At 35.5% G+C, this 21,506-nt stretch overlaps 1 protein-coding gene across 1 annotated transcript in view; it reads left to right on the top strand.

The window, feature by feature from the left end:
* The window catches only part of LOC111058498 (annulin), a 56,947-nt gene extending 44,453 nt beyond the window's left edge, over positions 1 to 12,494 (top strand). The window contains exons 12-14 of the mRNA XM_039424272.1: positions 387 to 547; positions 9,700 to 9,839; positions 11,572 to 12,494. Coding sequence (XP_039280206.1) covers positions 387 to 547; positions 9,700 to 9,839; positions 11,572 to 11,755 — 485 coding nt within the window. The 3' untranslated portion in view covers positions 11,756 to 12,494. The remainder of the gene's footprint in view (positions 1 to 386; positions 548 to 9,699; positions 9,840 to 11,571) is intronic.
* The last annotated feature ends 9,012 nt before the right edge of the window (positions 12,495 to 21,506 follow it).

Below are 21,506 nucleotides of genomic sequence, written 5' to 3'. Positions count from 1 at the left end.
TTCTACAAACTACTTACAAACAGGCAGAGTGATAATCTTTTGCTCAAAATATTATTTTTCAACGTGTTTGGAACATTTCATTCCAACAGTGGGATATGATAGAAGTAGGGAATGAACTAATTTATCCATTCAATAACAATATTGGATAAAAACATCAATATTCTATTGAAACAAGTATGATCCATGAATATTAAATATAGTTAAAAGTGAATTCAAAATTAATTTAAATAAAAATTATTTTTTAAATACTTTAAGCTAGTCGCGTTATTTGGAATGAATTGAGTGACAAGCTTGAAAATTCATTCAATCAAACAAATTCAATAGTATTTAAAATAAGTATGCATTCAAAATAAATATTAGATATTGTTTCCAATTTATGTTTCCAGAGGAAGAAGTTAAAATGGATGTGAGTTGGGAAGAGTACTCGAAGAGACTAGTTGACCAATGCGCGTTCAACATTGCAAGTATGGCGACTGTCAACGACACCAACTTTGAGTACTTTGCACAAGATGACTTCAGAGTCAGGAAACCTGATATCAAAATCAAGGTATGGCTACACTAATTTAGAACTCATTGATGCATCCCCCATATATAGCACCTTAGTCCCCAGAAACGGTAAAACAGTAATCCTAGTCATATTACCCTATATATATATATATTAGGCCCTAGCCCTATATATTATATTACTACTATTCCATAATATTATATTTCGTACAAAATTTTACATATAATTATTGTGGAAATGTACAAAAAAACGTTCACTTTTGGTGAATCTCGTACGCAGCGATGAGGCGACCTTTTATGTAAGCTATAAAGTCAATCAACAAAATGTCCGTATATGGAGAACCCAAACCCTTATCAAACAGTGGAGTATGAACGAGATTCACCAAATTTAATGTTTCTTGTGCATTTTCACAAACCATGGTGTGTGGATCTTGAGGATCACCCGTTTTATACGCTGAATGAGTTTTTCAGTTGAGAGTGCTGCTTTGGAACAGTATTTTGCTTGATACATGCTCTTGCTTGTTTAAGTGCATGCTTTGTTTTCTTTGACTTGTCTATCTGTGACCACCCAGTGTGGTCCACATTATGGACAGAAACAGACATAATAATAATAACCCCACTTTTTCATATGTCGTCTGAGCTTTGAAAGAAGTTCAAATATAGCACTTATAATACACCATCATAAACTTGATGCTTCTGTGAGAATATGTAAATTTGATTTATGTGCATCGTTTTTCAAATAAATAGGTCAATAGAATATAATTGTTTTAAAATTGGGGACATTCATTCTGAAACACTCTGTATATTAATTGGATAATTGACATTCATATTATTATAAACGATGCACATTCTTCGGTCTGCTAGCACTCCCTTGTCGTGGGTTCAAATCCCGCCAGTTGGCATGGACGTTTGATGATCTCATCATATTACCCACGCTCATGTAGGCAACATCCAAAAAAAAAAAATACTCCACATCATTTTATATAGATATTAGAAGTACCACTGACTTTCTTTTGGTACCCCCCCTCCACCAAATAAAAAAGATTCAACGATATTGGGTCTCGAAAGAACCGACATCCACTGCGCACTGTGAGCACCCCTGATAATCAATTGGTTAGTAGCTAAATTAATGCTTAGATGCTCCAATCTTGAAAAAGGTTGAAATTGTTGCAGCGTGAGGACAATCGACTCTTTTCTTGTAACTGAACAACTCTTGAAAAAGTTGATTTTCTTGTAAATTTTATGCTCTTGCAAGTATACTATTCATTTGAGCTTCGCGCGAAAACTCCCTTTCCTGGGTCACCATTTGAATTTGGTTGAAATTTAGCTATGGCTATACACATGACTTGGCGAGCTGAAAAAAAAGCTTGTAATAAATTTTTTGTGGAAAACAAATAGCCTCCAGTGTAGTATGCAACAGATTTGGTGTTCAGTTTTCACAGTGAACTCATAGTTTTGGCTGAGAATTTTTCGTATTTGGGAAAACTCAAAATTTCAATGAAAACTCAATTTCCCGGGTCGTCATTTGAATTTGACCGAAATTGAACTATGGATATAGGCTTATCTCCGGGAGCTGAACAGAAAAGCTTCTTTCGAATTTTCTGTGCGAGGCTTATTTAAATGTGTCGGAAAAATTTGGGGGGCTCTAGTTTGGTTGTCCTATATTTTGCATTGATTTATTCACACATTTCTTATGGCATTGAATGCCAGGGGGGTAAAATTTTCGTGATTTGGAAGTTTTTCCATAGCCTCCAGTGTGTTGCATAGCCTCCAGTGTGTTAAGCATTTGTCTAAATGCTTAATATTGATGATATATTCCAAGAAGAAATCTCTCTTATAATAATGAAATTCTTCATACAGGGACCGGCATATTAATCTGACGATTTTGTAGTAATTGTTATGTTTGAACCACTGTCATTGAAAAGGCTAGAATGTTGTACATTGACAGGTCTATTCTTGCCATTTCAGTAGCCAGTATGTCGTGGTCAAGTGAACATCAAGCCATTGTGATTGAAGCTTAATTTTAAAATAATGATTCAGTTATTTTAACACAGTGTTTATGTCGCAGAAATTTCAATAATTTGAATCGACCCGCGCCTGTTCCCGGTAGGAATACGATCTTGTTGTGGGTAAAGAATTTCAGGAACACGTTGTCCGCTTTATAAACGAAACCAAGAGGACGAAAACGAATCGTGAGAACGCCTGAAAAACGCCCGAGTAGCTTTTACACAGTCTCCACGACGTTCAGCAGCGAAACATGCTGTTGTACTAGCCATTTCCGATCGAAGTATACGTCGAATTCTTCATTCCGACCTAAAATTCCATCCGTATAAGATAATGTTAGTGCAACAACTTAATGCTATTTATTGGGCACATTGCAAAGCCGCTTGCGAGATTATTCCAAAATGTCTACCAGGATGCCGTTATTCTTTCAAGTGACGAAGAACATTTTCATTTTTCGGGATTTGTGAATAAACAAAATTACCGTTATTGAGCAGTCAATAATCCACAGAAGTAAAGGAAGTCATTCAACGTGAAATTGAAGCAATACCACAAGTGATGATTGGGCGAACAATGGCAAATTTTAGAATTAGATTGAGTGAGTGCGTGAAAAGTAACGGAAATCATTTGGATGACATAATCTACAACTAAAAAACTTTGAGAGTAATCTAAGTAATTCACTATAAATCGCAAAATTTCATCTTTAATTTGATATATTATATGATTTAATTGTACGAAACACACTTTAGTTATTATCCCTCAAAAATCGTCAGGTTTTTATGCCGGGCTCTGTATAAGAATTATCAAATTATTCACATCTCATAGAATATGAGTTGCTTCACCTTGGGCATTTCAAGGTGTGTACCTGTAATCAATTCGAATATTTTTACACAAAGTCTTTCATGTAGGTACTACAGTTTTGCTCCATTACTAAATTCTTTGTGAACTTATAGTGTAATTATGTTAGATTTCCTGTTTTTATTTGCTCCAATATTTCCTCTCATGCTCCAAAATATTTTGTATTATAAAATATGTATGAAATGTTTTCAAATTGTTTGGTTTATGGGTTGACAAACCGTGTAAATATCCTACTAATCTATGACCAAATACAATCAAGTAGCTTATTTCATGACTTTCATCACTTCTATTTTCAACTCCGTAGTTTTGAAAGTTTATAAACCAAGATTTAGCAGCTTTTCCATTCTATTCATTATATTTCATATCGCATGATACCGTTCGTTTATCTTGGTGGTCTGCTATTGCTAGCGGTGTTTCACTTTCTACCACATACAGATTTCGATTCAGTGGACCTACAGCACTCTAGAGATTATATCAATTCTAAGAAACTTATATATGTTGGTATATAGTAGCGAAGTTTTCCAATAAAAATTGGATGAAGAGCATTTGAAGACACTATTCTTGTGCTTTGCATTGGGAAAAATTTTGTGTTGTAAAATGCAATCTCCTTATATTCAGGAAACATGAAAAATAATTATCTATTATTTTGTATAAATCATTTGTTCAAAGTTGAAAATTCTCAGAAACAAAAAATTAGTTATATCCATCATCGGTAAATTCAAAATCTTTATGTAAAATTGCAGTCAATCCAAATAATAGTAAATGTATGCAATTTGGTTTTAAAAATTATTTCTTTGAACCGGTCATTAATATTTGAGACTCAAAGGTAGAAAATGTCACAGAAGCAAATCTTCTAGGTCTGGTAATTGATAGAGGCCTTTCGTGGGATGCTCATATTGAAAAACTTGCCAGCCGTATAAGTACTAATTTATTTGTCCTGCGAAACATCATACGCTATGTACCCCTAGACACGGGAAGAGTCCTATATTTTCCATTGATTTATTCACACATTTCTTATGGCATTGAACTTTGGGGAGCTACAACTTTGAAGAACATGAATGAAATATTTATTTTGCAGAAAAGGGCAATAAGATACTTAGCAGGTTTAGGCTTTAACCACACTTGCCGAGATGCATTCAGAAATCTTTCAGTTCTCACAGTTTCTTGTATTTTCATTCATAAAGTAATTATGTTAGTGGTAAAAAATATAAACAACTTGACAACAAATACAGATGTACACCATCATAATACTAGGCATAGCAATAATATCAGTTATATTGGTGTGAAATTATTGAATAGGCTGCCAACTTATTTAAATCCTAGGACGCATACCTTTAAAACAGACTTATATAGGTTCTTAGTTGATAAGAGTTACTATAGTGTAAAAGAACCAGAATGGGGGTAGAATTAAGAGATCCCTAAATTCTAAAGGGCGAGTCATGGGACTTTATTAAACAACAAACTTTAGCATTCTATTGAATTTGTAAAATTTTATTAAATGAATTAAACTAATTCAAATTTGGACAATAACAAAAATAATCCATATCGGTTCATTGCACATTCTAAAAATTCAAGATGACTGCATGTTAGATTTTGCTAACTGCTTATCTGGATTCTAACTGTTCACGAAGGTAGCGTGGACTTTACTCATTTCTCAATTACAAATTTATGATACTAGGGACTCGGTCATTCAAGGGTTTTTAGCATGAGCTGGAAAATATAATGGCACTAACAATCGCTAACGGAGATACAGTTCCGTGAGAATACCTCAACCCTGCATAAAATTGGAGTCTTCCCGGACGCAAGTTAGCAAAATCTTAATGTGAGAAAATTATTTTTTAACAGAAAAATAAATTTCTCACGATAAAAATTTACACACAAAATTCAGCTACAAGATCACTAAAGTCTCATTGTTGAAGTCCTAATTCTACACTTTTCGAATGAACCCATACTAAATTTATCTCTATGAAAACACAAACCCATAATTAATTTATTTATCTCAATATTATCACCATCACACTACCCCCTCCCCTAAACAAGACGATATTACTAAGATTCTGCATTCACACTATTCACAATAATATTCTGCACACTGGACACTTGGAAGCTTCTTCTCGACTTAGGAGTGATGAGTCTGTGACCCCACAATGCTGGCGCAGGGCGTAAACGTCCCGGAGGGAGGCTGGTGTGCGCCCGCACACATCCTAGGAGAGTCTCTCGTTCAGGCAGCTGGAGGTACACCCATGTACCAGGCTGAAGCAGCACTCAGAGCAGATACGTTGCCACTCTTGGGACTCGGTTGCAGTTGATTCTTTGACGACGCTCTCATCTCCTTGAGTACTCCGGTGAGAGACAGACTAGTAGTTGAGCCAGTATTATGACGCAAGTTGGGTTGAAATGGATCTTGGTCTGGCCCTCCTTAGGGCTTAAGGGTGGTTCTGGCAATGACACACCTGTGTCAACGTTTTAGGAGTCAATCTTCGGTTATTGGCCAAATTTTCATCTCCTCTGTTATCGGACTGTGTTGCTGACAGCTTCTTCTCCCAGTATCGAAAGCGATCTACGCAGTAGGTGTTGACTAAAGTGAGTATCAGGCAGTGGTTGACCTGGGCTCACATCTTCTGGACGGTTTTACTGGAACGAGCAGCGGATCTTCCTGGATACAATGTCCAGGAATGGGTCACGACTTCATTTACAATTGTGACATTCAGTCCTCGGCTAGACGTTCATGATGTTGAAGAAAATTTACTGGAAAATGTCGAGCTTTCCGAGGGAAGACATTCACACTCACACTTGAAGGGGATGTGCCAGTCCCAACACAAAACACAACTATATCTAGCTCATGGGGGAATTCGACCGAGTCCTTTACCTAGCAAAAATCGACTATTTCCCAAAATAACAATTCAATAACTTTTCTAATTAAATTCACTTATCAAGTAAACTGATGATAATAAACTCTCTTACAATGATAACGCATGTCCAAACCCTAACTGAATAACTTGAAATCAACTAAAAATATTCTCTTCTCCAAAGAGCAAAAACAATTATTATGGTATTTATCTTCCAATTTATATCAGACCACAACATCAACCAGTTAGTATAATTTTGCATTTCAATCATGTTCCATTGTCTCACATTTAACTGTAGTAAATTCCAAGCTGGATCATAATAATGAATGAATTACAGAAGTTCATCTTTGTTTACTTTCGCACAAGGTCAATAAAATAGTACAGATCTATGAATACAGTTTTCACTTTCTCCTGTTCTCTCACTCTCTCTATTATCTCTATCCCATCTCATTGATCACTCTCGTTTTCCATAATACATTTAAGATCATTTTTACTGCCACAGTTTTACAGTTATTCATTTCTGCTGATGTAAATCTATTGTTTACTCAAGTCATCTCAAGTAGTAGTCCAAGGCATTCCATCACAATTTTCTCTCTCTAATCTCTTAATCAACTCTCTCACTTCAACGTCTTAAACATCATACAATTCAACTACTTTTTCTCTCACACACTTTACATTCATCCCAAATATTCTTTCTATCTCATTCTCCTATCGTAGGTCAGTACACTATTCAGGACTACAATTTTGAGGCCAACATAGAAATAGTTACTACCTCGAAGAAAAAAAAACAAAAACACAAAGAACAACTACACTACACTACACGGATTCCCTAATCCATAACCTGATAATACATCACTGTATTATCCGCTGAAATTCATGTTATCAGTGCAAATCCCTCCGGATTCCTACATGGATATCACCCATCCATGTCTTCATAATACCTCACTGTACTATATCGCTGACATTCACATTATCAGCTCAAATCTCTTACCAATACTCTCATTATAAGCTTGAGTTTAGAGTCCCGCTGCGGACAAGGAAAATGGTTCATGTCTGAGGTCCATCTTTCCCTTTTTGTTGAGCTGTTCACTGCCAGGCTCATAGCAAACTAAACTAAATTTACTAAATCGAACTAAATTTATCTGCACTAAACTGATCTGACTTATCAATAAAATATGATCTACTCAATCCAACAATAATTACTGAGTCATCAAAACAGTTAGTACAGATTTTCATAAAATTCATCTCTTCATCATTCACAATCTCCAATACACCTATTTCTCATCACAACTCTTTCAACAATTCTAATCTTGATCTTCTTTATTTCTCTGTTGTTAATCTGTTGGTATTGATCAACAAGTTCCTTGGACTACACTTACTCTAACACATTCTCAATGGTTACACACTGGAATTTCTCTTTTCTAAATTATCTAAATTTCATTCCATACTACCCGACACGTTTTATAAAATAAGCTTAGCCTAATACTAGGATAGAGATGAGATTTAAAACAACTTCCTTCGCATTGTTATTCTAGGCGCACTCGTAATTTGATATTCTATTACACTTCTAGCTAGACTTATAACTTTTCTCACGGTTTTCAATAATTAGACCCATCTTATCATCTTCAAAGATTGAAATCATGACATTTCTACAACTTTTATTTCATATCAATTAAATTCTTCAAATTTCTTCTACAAAACGGCTCATACTTTCAATATAACTACATTTTCAACATAAACTTTTGTCCCATGACTCAATTAATCAACAAAGATAAAAAAAAAACACCATCTCTAGTTAATACATGTAAAATTCCAACAGCTCAAAAACAAATGATTCGATAGACATTCTTGCAGTCTATACCACCGCTAAGCCACCAGTTTTGTAACCGAACCAGAATGGGGGTAGAATTAAGAGATCCCTAAATTCTAAAGGGCGAGTCATGGGACTTTATTAAACAACAAACTTTAGCATTCTATTGAATTTGTAAAATTTTATTAAATGAATTAAACTAATTCAAATTTGGACAATAACAAAAATAATCCATATCGGTTCATTGCACATTCTAAAAATTCAAGATGACTGCATGTTAGATTTTGCTAACTGCTTATCTGGATTCTAACTGTTCACGAAGGTAGCGTGGGCTTTACTCATTTCTCAATTACAAATTTATGATACTAGGGACTCGGTCATTCAAGGGTTTTTAGCATGAGCTAGAAAATATAATGGCACTAACAATCGATCAATTTATAAATCTCTTACTATTTAGAAATTTTCACTACACTGATTACTCCCGGATAACTTACTAATTCAAACAAACATTGACATATTCACTTCATATAATTAATAAACTACTTCAACTTAACTCACGGCGAAAAATAATACATATTAACAAACTTAAACAGCAAACAAATTCAACACACACGTTAATTTTGAGCCCTCGAGGCCCGAGGCTACCTCTGGATTTTTTATGTGAATTCGGCCGCGGCTTGATTGGAACTGAACTATTCCACGCAAATTATGTTCCCCTTCCACCAACGAGACAACGGTCCACGTGGAGACGAGCATAATTCCGTGGGAAAGGAAAATAATGCAAGTTTGAAATATTCCCAAATACACGTGTATTTTCCATCGCTAACGGAGATACAGTTCCGTGAGAATACCTCAACCCTGCATAAAATTGGAGTCTTCCCGGACGCAAGTTAGCAAAATCTTAATGTGAGAAAATTATTTTTTAACAGAAAAATAAATTTCTCACGATAAAAATTTACACACAAAATTCAGCTACAAGATCACTAAAGTCTCATTGTTGAAGTCCTAATTCTACACTTTTCGAATGAACCCATACTAAATTTATCTCTATGAAAACACAAACCCATAATTAATTTATTTATCTCAATATTATCACCATCACAATAGTATTGAAGAATTTTCAAATGTAATGTAGTGTGTTTCAATGTTATTTATGTATGCCAATGTAATTTTAATGTATGATTTACATAATAACTTGCCGTGTGAATTATATTTTATAGAGTATTTTGACTGTAAATCTTCCTGACGTTATTCAACTGTATGGAAATTTTCTGTATTATTGTTGAATAAAATGAATATTCTATTCTATGCAAGTAAATCAGTACATTAGTTCATGAGTGATAATGCGTCAATCGTGAATTTTCACTACCCCGTACATGTAAAAGCCGATTCTTTTCTTTATAATAATATGAGTGTTTGTTTATTCCCTTCTGAATGCTATGTAGTATTTGATTTGAAAAAGTCTTGAATGATGAATTACTGCAGTAAAGGAGATTAGAGATTTTATGTAGCCTTGTTCAACAACCATGATTTTGTATTATGGCCTTCTTCTACTTTTAGATGAATAAATTTTTAGATGAATAAATATTTTATTTGATACTAGATAATTTTTTAAATTTCAATTCAATTTTATGTCGCCATTTAATATTCGATATCGATATGATGCTCTTTGTACAGCTGGATGGAGAAGCACTGATAGGACAGCCTCTGACAGGTACTGTGTCTTTCATCAATCCTCTCCCAATCAGTTTGAAGAAAGGAAAGTTTACGATTGAAGGACCTGGATTGGAATCACAATATAAGGTCAAACTGACTAGGTAAGTGAAAATAAATCATCGATGTGTAAAACTATAAAAGAATGATTTCTTTTCAATAATATTTTGAGGATATTCAATCTATGAGAACTGACTTTTAGTAATATACGAAATACAATGTGTAGTTTCGAGATACTATTAGCATTTTTATGATGTCTTAAACTCGAGACACTCCAAATTTGGTAGTAGGGAACAATATTTAGCTGCAAGGTGTCTTGTGGCTGCAGCCTTATCATGTTGATAATTGGAAATTTAATGTCAAAAAAGGATTTCTACATTGCTAATAACTTCTGTTTGAATTCGTTTAGAGGTCTGAAACGAAAAAATTACAAGATTCTAAGGTAGTTTATATGAAGCGATGATTGAATGAATTACAATCATTTACTGTATATTAGACTACAATAACCGATTTGTAAATTTAGTTCTCAAAATATTATTCCAGTTGAATTCTCATAACTTCATTTTTCCTCATCTAGTTTATGAACTTTGACCCCGCAGCTCTGTTTAGGGTAGTAAGGAGGTAAACATCAAAAGTCCCCATCCCTATCCACTGTGCTAAGGGGATGGGAGTGGTTCAAAGGTACCATTTTTGGTTTCTTACAATATACCTCGAAAACTATGCGTCTTATGGACATTACTATTCTATACAGAATTGAAGCTTACATAATTTTCCCTGCAATATCTATTCTACAACTTTTTCTGTATCTTCTATATTTTCGAGATATCCGCTCTTGAAAGTGTGATATTTTTGAAAAAAAAAAAAACATTTTTTTGCTATTTTTCAACTTATGGGAAAAATATATGCTGACTATAAGCTTATAGAGTATTGAATTCTCTTCAATTCAATGTATATTTTCACAATTTTACGCATTCCCCTACGACTGTTGCAGCAGCTTTAGTGTTGCGTGTTAAATCTTCAGTTTTGAAACAATAGGCCGATTGGCAAAGGAACTTAGAGGAAATCTTTTGAAAACAACTTTTGACTCTGCAGCTTTGTTGGGACCAGTAAGGAGGTGAACATATAAAAAGTCCCAATCCCTACTCTTTGTGCTATAGAGGTGAGGGTGGTTTAAAAGTTGCATTTTTTAATTTTTGCTTAGACGCTTACTTGAGAACAGTTCGTTTAACTGACATGTCTAACATTTTTAAAATGAAACTTGATGAATTTTCTATGAGTTTTGCTCAGTGGAATTTTGTGATATCTTTATTGGTTTTTGAGATATTCCCTCATGAATGGGTAAAATTGTTGAAATAATAGGTTTTTATCCATTTTTTTTTGCTCTTTCAGGGCTTGTAACTCTTGATATTGTAGAAAATTATGTGAGCTCCTATTTTGTATAGGATAGTAATGTCCATAGTTTTCGAGATGTATGGAAGAAACAAAAGTTTTTTAATATCTTTGAACCACCCCCACCCACTTAACATAGGGTGTAGGTGGGGACTTTTGATATGTTTACTTCCTTACTACCCTAAACAGAACTGGGGGGTCAAAAATTGTCTTCCTAAAGTTTCTCACTATACCTTTTCGTGAGCATTCATTGCCTGGACTAATATAAATCTATGTTATTTACAGGCTGTCATTATGTTGGTTATCCATGTATATTATCAATTTGATTCATATACAGACTACAAAATGTATTAGATGCAAGATTAATAATATAACGAACTTTGTCACATACTTGAATTTCAAAGCACTTCAAAGTTCAAATGCTGATGATCTACTTGAAATTTGCAGCAATGTTGGACCGAATGAAGAATTGAGTGCACCCTTCAAAATGATTCCAATCTTCCCTGGCCGAGCGACGATCGTCGTCAAGTTCACTTCCAAGGAGCTTGATGATGTCGATGGCTTCCTCAATTTCATGGTTCATGATAAACCTTCTGAAATCAATGGTGTATCAAACAGTATACTATCTTGAAAAGTTTTACTTTCAGTTGAGCTTTAATAATATCATCATTTTTGTAAATAACATGAGTCATTTCTATTTTAAGGTTTTCAAAATTCACAGTAATTTTAAGTACGATAATTTGTAAACTAATGATATGTTTTTCGCTTATAGGTTTTTATCGACAGTAAAATAAGATAAAATAATCAATTCTATACAAGAACTATCTAGTGTATTAGAACTATCTGTAGATTATTCATTCATATTTCATGCATAACATCAACTGCATTTGAAATTGTCATGGATGTGCCATATAACTTACTTCATAACTTAATACAATATTATAATAAATTAATTCATTGAGATACTTTCGATTTGAAACTAGGTATATTTTACCGTTGTGCCTTACTCAAATATGACACTTTAGACTTTATGCAGTCATAAGATATGTAAATTTTTATGACAATTTTTTATTGTGTGCTGTTGTTGTCCAGAGATATCAATGACTGTTAATATAATTGAACAAGGTTGATGAATTACTGATATTTAGGCCTATGATTTTTTGTTTAATCATTATGATAATAATAATATAGGTATTAGCCAAATTTATATATATTTTTTTGGAATAATCTCTTGGGTGAGACATAGAGAACTCAACAAGATATGTTTATGAGACTAGGTACCTACTACATCTTGTACTGTAAGTTCTATTTTTAGGCTATAAGTACTGTTTCTAATTCGTTACTCAATTAAAGTATAATATTCTGTCATTGATGCCTTTCAAGTATTTCTTCAAAAATCTACATTCTTATGTGACTGAGCTATAGCCCTAACCATGTGTATCTATGTACAACTGTAGGCCCCATCTTCATATATTTTATTATATTCGCTACAAAAAATAAGGAATTTTTAATTTTAATTAGCATAATTGTCAATTTTATTTAAATTGTTAATAATTGGAGATAAACTTCTCCACAAGTAGATTCTCTTTTAAAATCTTCAGATAAATATTTTCATTTCATTTGAAAATTGAAATATTAAAAAAAATTAAATATGAAGGTAAAATTTTAAAAATAAGATAAAAATTTGAGATTATGAAAATAAAATTTGAAATATTAAGGAAAATTATTGTTTAGCTATTAGATCCAGTTACCAGGAACCACGCATTTGGGTCCCATCAAGCACTAATCCAGAGATTTTAATGTTCGAACAAATTTACAAGATGGCATAAGCATTAGGAAATCTTCCAATATTGCTCACTCCCATCGTTAACCATTAAGCTATGAATTGAAAGTATCATCGACTGAAAGTTTTATTCATATAAAAAATATGTCTAGTCTATAAATGGACCGGCAGCTTGATATACTTGGAACCTTGCAAGGAACCTTGATTTTCCTCCCTCAGTACATGGAAGTAGACCTTCTTAGAATAATATTATTGAATATTTCCAAGAAACTTGAATTCAACATTGTAACATTAGATGTCCGTGATAATTTATTACAATTATTATCCAATTTAATCAATGAATCACTTGTTCTCAATTCAATTTTCACCAATAGAGAAAAATAATTGATTATTCTGGGAATCATCTTATTTCATAAATTTTGAAAGACAATGAAAAGGGACTAGACGTAATCCTATTTAATTATCATGAGAATAAATCCAGCAACAGGCGTTTTAGCCATTTAAACATTTCGCCAAAGGAAAAGAAGTTGCTCTTTAGTCCCTTGATTACACAAGTAAATATTTCTACACACTCAACCGATGTGTCGTGATACCCCGTTTAACATGAATGAAGTAAACTACAGTTCATGTCACTTTGATAAAATACTTGTGGTAATCGATGTGAATGTAGTCTAGTTGTTGTAGCGAGTTGTTGTGAAGCGGCTAGCACAGACCGGCTGACTTGTCTTGATCAGAGATAACACTAAAGCTGTTGATGAATTGTAAATTATTATTATCTTGGATTGGGTTTGGCGGTGAGACAAAGGATTAGAGGCGTATAAAATCGGGCACTTAGTCGAGGATCGCTCGAGGGAGAGGGAATCTGTGAGAAGAAGATCAAGTCAGAGGGAGATCACAACGAAAAACGAATGAAATGAAGATCCGTTTCACGGTTTTGTCTTTCGGCTGAGTTGCTCGCAAGCCCTCGGTGCTTGGTGCTTTCGCTGAGCAGATCGCAATAAGTAGCCAGTTCGGCTGTCAGTGCGAGAGTTTGCATGCAACTGCAATAAGCTGTGAAATTGGTACAGCGCACCCCACAAGCGCCTGTGTTTCAACTCGCCTATACGACACTAAAAATAATCATTAGAAGGCGTTTTATTGTTGTAGGTTTGATTGTCTGTCCGGAGGGGGATCTTAGCCTGATGAATGGCTATCGTTAGCGAAACGCGTGGCAGATAGGATCGTCTCTCCCTCCCCCTGGCCATCAACCCCTCCCACCCTAGTAAGCCACCCTCCACAATCGCAGATGGTCTTGATCGCTCTTCAATTATGCCATCCCGGAGACCTACAGCAGTCATTTTGCCTGGTCTATTTGAATAATCGTCTGTAAAGTCGACCATCGCTAATTCGATGATGAAAACGTGCTTATTTTGTAAAGTTTAAACCGTGATCGTGATATTATCCGATTATGTGGTGTTGTCTGGGTCAGGTACAGATAATAGCTCTAATGGAACCATAAGAGTGTGATATGGGTAAAACTTCTTCAGTACTCCGATAAAATTCATCATGGTGTATTTCACCGTATTCATTTTGCTCGAATATTCAGTACATACTTTTTTAACTCTGATCATTAAAGTTTTCTTCGAAAAAAAATTCTGACTTATTGTGATTAATTATTGAATTTTGACAGCTGAACTTTCATAACTTCAATGCAGTCATGCATAAAATGCTATACCTGATTAATGTACATTGTGATTATATCAATTCATTTGACTGTTTGTCATTTGTTTTAATTTTTGTGTCTATAATCTTTTATTTTATATAAAAAATCTTTTCAAAAAGGGTTATAATGCTATTTTGAGAATAAAAAGATGTATCCCTGAATACATACATTTTAATTGAATATGGGAATTTAGTGACATGATAAATAGAATGATTCAGATGGGTCCAACATCAAATAATATAAATACATGTTCCAAGCTTTTCTTCTTCCATCATTGGTAAGATAAGTTTCCTTATCTACACGCAACACTCATTTCTCACTTCTATTTTCAAACGAAGTCTGATTTTGCCTATTGAACTGCCACATGATTATAGATGCTCAACACTTTACAGCAAACAAGTTTGAAGAGTCCACCATATTCAGTGTTGAGGCCGCATCTTATAATTTCCTTCGATATTCGCTCCTAATTACATTCGACTACACAGGAGAACAAGAATTATTATTGTTTGGCGCTGCACTGAATGAATCTCAAATCAATTTTAGTACCAGCTCGGCCTGTGAAAGTATCAAAACTGCGGCGTTTCCTTTTTGAGATAGCCGCCGAGCTTTAAATGACTCATTTCTAACTGTGGAAGCCTCCATTACTGCTTTGGACAGTGCCGCTATTAAAAGTAAATATGTAAACCTGATTACTGTGTTCTCTGGAGTAGCAGAAAGTTTAATATTACTCGCAATAGTGGCCTGCCACTATATTTACCAGTCTGGGACCGTTCTATTACAGCAAGAGACAGCCAGGGACATAGTCGTTATTTGTGGCAAACTAATAACAGCAATTGAGTATAATACGAGATCAATTGGATCTGTACGGTAGTGCTGCTTTTATACTAGCACCGGGTGTGAAAGGATTGCCTCTTACTCGTATTACAACTATTAGTTGCATTTTCGTCAGTCATGAGACAATTTGGTTAGTATTCACTAACATAACTCATGACTACTAGTATTATATAGCAGTTACCTGTTTTTTATTTGATATGGTACTTTCTTGGATTAGAAAGACAACGATATTTTTTTGGAAATACAACCATGTGTTTTAAATCCTATACTATTAAACGAGCAGCTTCTGTTTATATGTTCAGATGTTTATATGTTCACCGGATCTCGAGAACGGCTCTAACGATTCTCACGAAATTCAGAACATAGTAGGTTTATAATATAAAGCTTCGATTGCACTAGGTCTCATCCCTGGGAGAACTCGCTGAAGGACATTAAAAGAATAATTATTATTCATCCTTGGGAAAACAGCTGATAATAATTATTTCTTCGTCTGATGGAAGTGAGTGAGCGAGTTCATGTGTGTGGGACTGTGTCAAAATTATGACTCAGCTGTTGAACTCTTGTAATCATTGAATCAGGTACTTAGTGCCGGTTGCAAAAAAACCGGGTTATTTTCAATCCTGATTAATTCCAGTAGATCCGTCTTTTTGAAATGGTCTTCTCTGATTTGGTTCACGTGAAGTTAAACAGGATTAACATTTAACCGGCTTTTGTGCAACTGGGCCTTTGTGAAGGAAATTTTTACATTCTTCTGGGAATTAATCTCAATTTACTGTGATTGGATAGAACATTTCTGTATGAATGTTATTAGCGAAGCTCGGTCCCTGATATTGAGAATTCTATATGCCATTTCAAACTGGGTAGTCAATAAACAGAGTTGAAGTTTCATTATTTTCAATGAAAACAATAACTTCCAATAATTTAATTGGATTTGAATGAACAGTTTCTACAACTCTCACAGCGGTTTCAACTTCCAAGCCTTTCATTTCCTACCTTTCTTCAATAGGAATACGGGATTGTTTGTTTACATTCAAGATCGTTGATAATGCATTCCCCATTGAAACAAGAAGTGTTCGATCTGAGGCCTAGGATATTATAAAATAGATTGAAGAAACACCTCTGGGTAAAAATCAATTAATACATGGCGAAAATAATTTCTTTTGAATGAGTCTGCCATCAGTTGGCAATTTGAAAAACACAATTTATTTCAGTTAGGCCTATAAGAGTGTAACCTATCATTATGGAGGGTGAGAAGGTATTATTTCAATATTGTGTTGGTTTGTGGGCGTAGTTAGGAGATCCCTCTCCCTGTTATGGTGTGTGGTGATGACTGGATCGCAGATGGGAGGGCACAGGCAGGGCAGGTGAAGTGTGCGCTTATCTGGTCGATAATTGCTTCAGCTCATCATCAACAGGAACTGTCATTGGACCAGTAATGGGTACTCCTATTGTCGAATTCGTATCCGTGGAGGTTTCCTGCTCAACAGTTGGCGTTAAAATCTGAAAACCATCATAAACCTTATTAATAATAATCATCATATTTCAAGAAAAGTTTTAAAACTCTAAATCCTATCAACAGAATAGCTCTATGTTCTTTTTTGATCCTATGAAGTAGTACCTAGTACATGTTCTACATTTTGTAGAAATTATGTTTCTATGCTTTCGTGGAGAGCATTTTCTGTTATAGTCCAGTCACTATATACATTAGTGCATGCAATTTATATTGTAGTTATGATTTTTTAAAATATTATTTGGGTACATAAGAGAAGTCCAGAACCAATTTCTTCATGCAAAATTTCCTTGTGCTAGATACAGGGTGGGCCAAAAACCTCGTATTTTCTGCTCATTTCCCAGTTTTCAGCTATCTCTGCCAAATCTCGTAATCGGACAGAAAAATTTGCTCTTGCCTTTTTTTTATTATAAAATTATGAATAAAATGAGATCATTCGGAACGTTCTATCTCCAATGAGTACTGAGTTATGATTTTTCAAAAATGAGTGAAATTTGAAGATTTGAAATCAATTTTGATGAATTTTAGTTTTTGATCAACAATATCTTACAATTGTCACCATTTAGATGTATGATTCAAAATCCGTCTAGGCGTATTTTTGAGCTCTACAATCTGAGATCAGGTAGAGCGCTCTATCTCATATAGATTTCCAGGTACACCTGACAACAATGCTCCTTGTATTGTGAAAAACACCTAATTTTCAGCTTCAACCATCATCACCAACTACATTGTCCTCACATTGATATTTCGCACAATGACATAAGTCCATGAGATCATGTTCTATGAGAATCACCCATTAGATGTACTCCATTTCTGTATTTCCTAGTGGAGAGGCGTGCTTAAGGACACCTCAAGGATCAAAATTTCAAACACATAACTTTTGACACAATGCTCAGATTTCATCGTACTAAACTTCATTCATGTCGGCTCGTCAAGGCGGTTCGAAAACATGCATTTTAAGTCAAATTCGGTGGAAAAATGGAAAATTTATTGTTGAGTATACTTAAGCGCGCCTCTCCAGTAGGAAATACTGAAATGGAGTGCATCTAACGGGTGATTCTCATAGAACATGATCTCAGATTTGGCAGAGATAGCTGAAAACTGGGAAATGAGCCGAAAATACGAGGTTTTTGGGCCACCCTGTATCTAGCACAAGGAAATGTCGCATGAAGAAATTCAGAAAATCAGAACTACAATATAAATTGCAAGCACGCCCCCTTTTTCATGTCTATATTGACTGGACTATTACTATTCCATGTTGCAATGTTCTTACTTTCATAACAACAATAACATGAAGTTGTGTTTGTGGATATTTTGTTACTTTTCACATTGAATACACTGATTCAAAGTGTAATTTTGGTGATAGCTTATAATAATAATCTATATTTTTTATTGTTTTATCTAGATTGTTTATTCTATAGTAACAGTTACAGCAAGTCAATGGAATAGGTGCTTGTTAACAAATTGATGTTGACTAATGACTTCAAGACTTGAATTTTTATTCCTCAGCGATTACCGTATCGCTTTTTCTGGTGTAGGTGAAGTGTTAAATATCCAGGGAGTATGACCAGTGGTACAAAGTAGAAGTGTAGTATACGAGAATAAATTCATGGTGGATTTCCTCTTATTATTGTTTGGATTACAGAATGACGTTGCGGTTACGGGTTGGTAGCTGGTCAAGCGAACGTCGCTGAGTTAGGAAAGAGCCCGAGAGGGAAATAAAAGAAGGCGGGGAACCGCCTCCTAGTTTGTCGGAATTCGATTTGTTGGTAGTTGGGTCCGTGATGAGATCCGCACCGGCGAACGTGATGAGCCAGTGAGTCCGGAGGCAGCAGCAGAGCCGCCCCTCGCTTGGTGGTGTGGGTGGGGGTGGGGTTGGCGACTCCTCACATATGATGGACACGATTGCGGTCACTGCATCGCTGGCCGAAGCAGGCGGCTGACTCGGCAACTCCAATTCTAAACTTTGCTTCCTCGATATACGAGTTTTGATCGGAAACCAACATCGAGACAAACACTAATCCTCTCGGATTGGACACGGAGAATGCCCTCGCTTCCTCTCGCTCCATCGATTCAAAGCTCACGATCCTTGTTGTTGCTTGCTTCTACTCTCGCATCCCTCCATCAGCTTTATTGTCCGTACACTAATTTCCTATCATCCTCTTTTATTTCCTCAGTGCAGACTTCGATTTCGGCTGAAACAAGTGAGCTTGAAGAAGCTCTCAGCTAAGTGAGCTTAACCAACTCCACCGCACTTTTGCTACACTCCTTGAAATCTCAACACACATTTCAACCAAGTTCTTTGACTACAATTACTGAGATGAAGAAGCTTTCTTCAGCGTTCGATTCCATTTTTTGCATAACTAACTACCTTGAAGTAAGTTCTACCATGAGTAAGATTTTCATGCTTCAGTTGGCTCCTATAAAGGCTTTTGTAGGCTACTTCTTAAAATCATTAATCACCATGTGGCTAGAAAGATCATTATCAAATTTCACCGTCCGTTATCTAATAGTTTTCAAACAATGAACAATATGTGTTGCCTTAAGTTTCCTATTTTGTTTTTGAGTTTTTGTTTCGAAAAGGTCAAGTAATTTTCAGTTATGTGAAACGTTTTGTAACTTTCTTCACAGACACACAATAATACTTATTGGAGGGCATACGAAATAGTATAGTGGAAATGTTTAAACAATCCATATTCTTTGTAAAATAGCTGAATATTTGCCATGAGTGAATCTCTGAGCTCTCTAAAAGTATTTTGGTTCAGAGCCCACCCCCAATTATCAATTCTGTAAGTATTCAGTCCTGCCACAACTGAAACTCCCCTTCCTCTTCACGAGACAGTCCTAGCCGTCCCGTTTGCTCTTAGAATTTCTTTCTCAATCAAGTACAACCGTCACTCTTCAAGTATATATCTTTCTCTCATATTTTTCCAATCAATTATTTTTGTCTTTTCCACCGTGGAGATCACCATTCATTGGATCCTGTGGAGATTATAAATGAGCCGTGACTGCTAATTAAGAAGTAGGAGGTGCAAGACGTCGAGCAGTAGGACGAGAAGAGATGAGAGCCGAAGACAGATCGCGGTGAGTAATGGCGATATTTTGAAGTATTGGAGGCGGCTGGGTGAGAGAAAGACAAAGGCTGGTATTGACGGTTGTTGTTACATAAAAACAGGGGGAAGAACAGTAAAAGCAACATCAAAAGAGGATCGCGCGGCACCGTTTGTAGAGGAAGGCTAGACCCCGACCAAGATTGGCAGGAGGTGGAGTAGCGTGCAAGAGAGAGCTCAAAATCAAGTGAGAGAAAGAGAGCAGAAGACCGCTCCTGAAACCTGCTATTATAAGAGGAAAATGACTCAAATTAGAGACCATCATGAGCTTTCTTCACCGCGCTGTTTCTCACACCTCTGTAATGAATCAAGGCCCAGGTTTGAAGCCGTCCGGTGCCCGGTAATTTATATTACCGCAAATACAGCACCAGTCCCGTTCACAGTGAGGCAAATCTCTCTCATCCCCAAACCCCTTCTACAACACCACCTCGAGAGCCTCCTTGATTAATGCCCAACAACTCCTCCTCCTCCTCCTCCGACTGCTGCTTCTCTCACCTCCTTGCTAGGCCGCCACATAACCCTCTGCTAAGTCCCCGCTTCGAATTGGCCTTGTGCCGTTCCTCCTGCGACTTACTCGGAGGCCGGGATTTAGCAGACCTCGTCGGCTTAAGCCGGTACCACGCGGTAGCCATCCAGCCTTCCTCGGCATCCACCACAATTCATCTGGCAACCATCATACAGATATCAATTCACTCTCACCATTACATACTTGTTTCAGACAATAATTATCATCCCCTTTCACCGTCAAAATTTAACATTTCTAATTTGTTTCTTCTTGTAGAAAAAATGTAATCTTTCCATAAAATTCCAACTTACAATGCTCTTCTAAAAAGAGGGTTTCCTGAAAACCTTCATGATTTGTGTAGCATTCGATATAAAAGTTTCATGATGATTGATGAAAATACTCCTATAGTTTATAGTCTATCTGTGTGTGTATATAGAATGAATAGAAGTGAAAGATTTGCTAACCTCTCATTATTACTATGCATTCCAAGAGAAGTGTTCCCAAAGCCTAGTTTCCATTCTGAGAATTCGCAATATCATGACAACATGAGCTTTGCTATTATATTGAGCGACTTTTGCAACTTTTGTATTCATTTCGGCGCAAACTGCAAGAAATTGGGTGCAATGACATCATAGACGCTAATTACATCAAAACTCCAGTGACCTTCAGCACTATAAAAATTCAAAAAAATAACCAAAACTCCCTTATGTTTGGGTATTTTCAAAAATCTCTCTTTAAAGGGAAGTATTTGGGGGAACAGGTTCCAAATTCGATATCAGAATCTTTACATCTTTATCCATTCCTTTACAAATAAGGATGAAAAGATTATGATTTCGGATTTGGATCTTGTTCCCCAAATACTTCCCTTCAAAGACAGATTTTCGAAAATACCCCAAAAATAAGAGAGTTTTGATTATCTTTATAAATTTGTATAGTGC

Source organism: Nilaparvata lugens, chromosome 3 (genome assembly GCF_014356525.2).
Source record: "Nilaparvata lugens isolate BPH chromosome 3, ASM1435652v1, whole genome shotgun sequence".
Taxonomy (NCBI): Eukaryota; Metazoa; Arthropoda; class Insecta; order Hemiptera; family Delphacidae; genus Nilaparvata; species Nilaparvata lugens.
This window is presented reverse-complemented; position numbering and strand designations above follow the sequence as displayed.